We start from the raw sequence: 6,000 nt of genomic DNA, 5'->3' as shown, positions 1-6,000 counted from the left end.
TGTATTCCGGGCAAATCATGTCTAGAATTCTCTGCCTGCCACGAACCCATTTAAGGATGACGTGGACTCCTGCATGACTGGGCACGTGGGCGCAAGTTTAGCACAAGTGTATATCACATAATTGAATATTCAACTGGAAAGTCATTATTTGTATACTACCGCATACTTGCAGTGTATGAAGGGAGTACTCTACTTTGATAATTATAGACATCCGTTTCTGAAGAATTAGAGCAGAATCAGCATTGCGCTGACATTGGATTTAAGTGCGCAAACACTAATGAGCTCATGGAAGCTACTAGGCTATGCAATTAATTGGGCTTGCTCGAAATTGCAGGCGACCGTGCAGGCGACTGCCGACTGACTGATCTATAAAAACCTTACATCAACAATAACTACTCATTATTATTTGTAGATCAGTCAGTCGCAATTTACCCATGACACATTACGGTTTTGATTCTCTCGAACACGACCATTCTCTACACACGGTCTCTCGTCTTGTTTGTGATAACTCACTTTTAGTAGGCCTTTCTATCAAATGCACACCTAACATGCGCCATTAATACAATTCCGTCACAGGGCAACGTGGCTTTAAGCGACATATTTGTTAAAAACGGTTTACAACTGCACTATGACTCCGTGATTACATAGGTTACGTAATAAAGAGCTATTACAGTACTGTGAAGAACACGGTCTGGTCTCGCGATAGATTTATCTTCTATCTTGCCACGTTCCAGTACAGGAAAAAACGGGAATGAACGAGGGTTGTCTCTAGAAGGGATACAACTTTTGTCAAAATTGACTTTATGTAGCAGGTTTACGAGAATTTACGCAGCAGGTTAGGATAATTAACGTATCAGGTCCGGAGAATTAGGTCAAGGTTAGGAAAATAGTTACGGTTAGGGTTAGCGAAAACCTCCCTTTGAGGTCAAATTCGAGAAAAACTGTATCCCACCTAGACATGACCATGGACGAGGTGGTTCTAACCTGCCAGTATCCACACGATTGAATAAGACAACATCCTCTGAAAGCGAATTGGACGACATGTTCCCTTTCTCCGCCCATCTTGTCTTCGTAAAACCCGCACTGGCTGAGGGCGCAGTCACTCAAACTTCGACGGGGTTGCTATGGGCTTCGGTTTATGAGGGCAGAGAGATTTGATTTCTACTGGGCCACCTTTAATGCAAGAAATTGACAGTGACGCTCGCTAATTTTGAATTTCCATTTGAATTCAAGCAACTTCGAATAGCCATGGTCACGAAGAAAAACCCACGAGGACAGAAACTGAAAGGTTCGTAATTTCAATTTCAGTAATGGCAGTGGTGCATGCAACCAACCTTCACTTGGCTACAGAAGGCCTTTGAAAGTTAATCGTCCGGCAAGATTTATCTTTTCATTTAGGCAATGCAAGTTAGCCTACAATACTATAGACCCATAACTGGACAAGATGTAGCACAACGTCCACAATATACCCAAAAAGTTACCAAACAATTGTGTCCCTTTTTATGGAGTCACCATCAACTATACATTTGTCGAGTTATAGTAAACATCACAAGTGTCTTTGTATCCAGATGATAGGCGCTTTGCCTCTCTGCTACATTGTATAACGAACGAGGCATTCGTTCGATTTGAAGCATTGTTGCAAAGAAGCATAGCTTGCATGAGAGGGTATCAGGTACATTTTTTATTAAAATTGAGTGGCCCGTGCACAAATGAGGACCTTGAGTCCTATCGTTCCCAATTGTGCCATTGTACATGCCATTGTACGCAGCAAGGCCAATGAAATATCTTCCTCGTAGACTACAACCGAAACTACATCAGTAGACGAGGGTAGCGTCCCCTTTTTTCGTTTTCGGTCATTTCTCCAAGTGTTCACGTGTCAATAATGGAAGAACGTGGGAGGGGTTACACGTGGCTTCTATCGTCGTCGAGGTTTCAAACCAGGACCCCTATGGATACTTTTGAATCATATTTTACATTTACTTCATTTAGCAGACGCTCTTATCCAGAGCGACTTACAAATTGGTGCATTCACCTTATGATATCCAGTGGAACAACCACTTTACAATAGTGCATCTATATGTTTTTTTGCGCCGCTCCCCAAGTCATCAAGATAATAAGTTACAATGCGTGGTCTGAGCCCCATACTTTAAACGTTAACTAGTGGTTTAAGGGCAGACTGACTGCAAAGGGGCGCGGGCGTTACATGTAGCCTACCAGTCATGCTAAATGTATGTCTCCTTTGCAAAACTCCAGTTGCATTGTGACACGTGGCCGTAGAAAAGTGTACCCGACATGTGTGTAGGCATATGACGTGGTCGTAGAATGTGTTGCACATAGTCAAATAAATATTGGCATAATCTCATAACATCAGTTTCAGTGCCCTTCCTACTTTAGGCAAGGCTACTTCTACAACTTTATTTCTAAATCCAATGACTTCATTCACCTGATACAGAACGTCCGATGTCCACTGTTTTGTACTCTTTATTAAAGAAATATGATCCTCATCAGGCCACTATTCATATCGATCATATCAGTGTGAGACTTTTGACTGAGCTGCAATAGTAGAGCGTTTAGAAAAGTAAGCAAGAAATGAATTGCAACATTTATATCAATTTAGTGGTTGCAAATGAGTTGAGGATGGGTCTACACACGTCGTATGTTAAGTGATAAAGGTAAAATAATGTTTAAAAAAAAACTTTGGAACATTATGTACAGTTATCAGAGTATTTCACAAGACACGGCGCCTCCCCCTTCATGTATGTTGACCGTTGTACAGGGGCATATTCACTAGGTGAACTGTTCAGGAAGTTGCAGAAAGAAATGTAGTGTAGTGTAATATGTCGAGGTGACATCATTTACTATTCTACACGACCGAGAGCATCTGTCATACATTTATGAGTTAACATTGGTTACGTTGCACCCCCTGAACAGGCCTCATACTCACTGCTCAACGTCTGACTATGAACTGCCTGCCTATAGCTATAGGGATGGGACTTATTGATACATGAAAGCGAAAACTGTTTTCGATTCTGCATTTATGATTATGTAATAAGCAGGTAAAACTATACGCCAAGTCAAATTCTGTACTTTATGACCAATCTAAAAATGTATGTAACCAAATATTTTCAAATGTTTTCTTTTGAATGTGCATTCTTTCACCATATTGTTTGTTTAGAGGTTTGATTGTTTTCTATGGACATTTTATTATCTATTATCAAATTGTTATTTCTAAAAAATGAAATTGCCCCATCCCAGGCTTCCTCGTCTAACGCCATCCCAGGCTTCCTCTCTCTCAGACGCTTGGTTTAATTGGATGAAGGCCAAAGAACTGGTAAAGGCAACAACTGCTTGCCCTGATCTGTGTGAACATGTTTTTTCTCTGCAGTGTATTTGCCCCAAACTAAATACTATTCTTGAGGAATAATCTTGCATGTATGGTGTGAGCTTGTTTGTATGGGATGTTTTTTTAGCTTACTTGTACAAGAGTGGCAGGATTGGAAAATGTTGTATAAACTTCGCACATGCTCTTCAGCAATGCTGAAATAGTTTCTGCCCACACTGATGCTTGAGTTAATTGTACTGCTATTGAATTGATAACACAGAAGTATCAATATTTGGATAAGAGTTAATCTGCCCATTTTATTGCTAGAGTCCTGTGTACAGTATGTAGGCCTGCTGCATCTCAGAGCCAGGACGCGGTTTGTTCAGTGTGAACTATGGTTATGCATTTCGGGGTTCTACAGCGATTGAAGGAGAGACGAGCTAGTCTTTATGGAGAGTCAGTAATGTGGTTTTGAGATGATTTTAGCTATTTGCCTTTTAAAATATTCATTTTTAGTGTTGTCACGACACCAGAATTTTGACCTTGATACCAAGTTTAGTATTTCGACAGTCGCGGTGCGTGGATAAAGTCACTGAGGATGCCAAGTCAGGAAGAAAAGCCATATTACAACCTAGGTGTTGTGGTAATAGCGTCATTTATAACCTGTTAGTTCATATCCCTTACCACTGTGAGAGAGAGAGATAGATACACACACAGTGCATTCAGAAATTATTCAGACCCCTTGACTTTTGGAATACATAGTTTTTTCTCCCTCAGTCTACACACAACACCCCATAATGACAAAGCAAAAACAGGTTTTTTATGTTTGCGCATTTATTAAAAAAACAAACTGAAATATCACATTTACATTAGTATTCAGACCCTTTACTCAGTACTTTGTTGAAGCAACTTTGGCAGCGATTACAGCCCAGAGTGTTCTTGGGTATGACGCTACAAGCTTAGCAAACCTGTATTTGGGGAGTTTCTCCCATTCTTCTCTGCTGATCCTCTCAAGTTGGATGGGGAGTGTCGCAGCACAGCTATTTCCAGGTCTCTCCAGAGATGTTCGATCGGTTTCTGGCTGGGCCACTCAAGGACATTGAGACTTATCCTAAAGCCACTCCTGTGTTGTCTTGGCTGTGTGCTTAGTGTCGTTGTTCTGTTGGAAGGTGAACCTTCGCCCCAGTCAGGTCCTGAGCGCTCTGGAGCAGGTTTTCATCAAGGATCTCTCTGTACTTTTCTCCATTCATCTTTCCCTCGATCCTGATCTTTCTTTGTTGGCAGCTATTCCATCTAGGTCTCCAGTGTTTCAAATAAAAAATAAAGCATTAAGATTAGCCCATTGGTTCTGTAAATTATTTTATCAAATTAATCAAACCATTGACGCAATGAATGATAGCATTGTGCACCAGTAATACTAGTAAAGACAGAGTTGGGCACAGATTCCAGTCAATATAGTCAAGTGGAACTTGAACACTTCTGCTTAAAATTTAAATATGTCATATGCACTTTCAGTATAGACTAAATTAAGGCAAGTCGTCCAGGTCCTGAGTTAGCAAAGCATCCCCAAACCATCACACTACCACCACCATGCTTGACCGCTGTTTGGTTAACGCCAGGCATAATGGGACCCATGTTGTCAAAACAGTTGTACATTTGACTCATCTGTCCATAGAACATTCTCCAAGAGTCTTGATGATCATCCAGGTGCTTCCAGGTTATTTTCTGGCAAACTTGAATCAACTTTTTGGATGAGATGGGTCCCATTATGTCTGGCGAAAACCAAACACTGCCTTTCACAGTGAGAACCTCATACCAATGGTCAAGTGGTGGTAGTGTGATGGTTTGGGGATGCTTTGCTGCCTCAGGACCTGGAGGACTTGCCTTAATAGAAGGAACCATGAATTCTGCTCTGCATCAGAGGAGAATGTCAGGCCATCCATCTGTGAGCTGAAGCGTAGCTGGGTCATGCAGTAAGACAATGATCCAAAACACACAATCAAGTCTACATGAAAATGGTTAAAAAGCAACAAATATGAAGTTTTGGAATGGCTGATTCAAAGTCCAGACCTAATCCCAATTGAAATGTTGTGACAGGACTTGAAACAAGCAGTTCATGCTTGAAAACCCACAAATGTCCCTGAGTTAAAGCAGTTCTGCATTCCTCCACAGCGATGTGAGAGACTGATCAACAACTACAGGAAGCATTTGGTTGCAGTCATTGCAGCTAAAGGTGGCACAACAACCAGTTATTGAGTGTAATGGGGCAATTACTTTTTCACACAGGGGAACTGGTTGTTGCATAACTTTGTTAATTAAATCAATAAAATAAGTATATATATTTTTTTGTTATTTGTAAAGGTTTCCTTTATCTAACATTAGGTTTTGGTAGAACATCTGATAACATTCAGTATAGAAAAATGCATAAATTTAAAAGGGGCAAATACTTTTTCGCTGCACTTTTTCAAGTACTTTACACCACTGAATATAATGTACCAAGTAATTACACATACGTAAGATATTACTATATATACACAGTACCAGTCAAAAGTTTGGACACACCTACTCATTCAAGGGTTTTTCTTAATTTGTATTATTTTCTACATTTTAGAATAATTCATCAAGGATCTCGCTGTACTTTTCTCCGTTCATCTTTCCCTCAATCCTGACTAGTCTCC

The 6,000-nt window shown here is 40.5% G+C and overlaps 1 protein-coding gene across 2 annotated transcripts in view; it reads left to right on the top strand.

Moving 5' to 3' along the window:
- The first annotated feature begins 1,084 nt into the window (after positions 1 to 1,084).
- Positions 1,085 to 6,000, top strand: part of LOC115169866 (aspartyl/asparaginyl beta-hydroxylase) — a 29,985-nt gene continuing 25,069 nt past the window's right edge. The window contains exons 1-2 of one of the 2 annotated variants that reach the window (XM_029725930.1): positions 1,085 to 1,288; positions 3,256 to 3,331. Coding sequence is in view for 1 of the 2 variants with exons in the window: in XM_029725926.1 (XP_029581786.1) it covers positions 1,249 to 1,288 (40 nt within the window). In the remaining variant the exon portion in view is untranslated. The remainder of the gene's footprint in view (positions 1,289 to 3,255; positions 3,332 to 6,000) is intronic. The other variant, XM_029725926.1, reaches the window with a different exon arrangement.

The sequence above is a fragment of the Salmo trutta genome, chromosome 31 (assembly GCF_901001165.1).
Source record: "Salmo trutta chromosome 31, fSalTru1.1, whole genome shotgun sequence".
Taxonomy (NCBI): domain Eukaryota; kingdom Metazoa; phylum Chordata; class Actinopteri; order Salmoniformes; family Salmonidae; genus Salmo; species Salmo trutta.
This window is presented reverse-complemented; position numbering and strand designations above follow the sequence as displayed.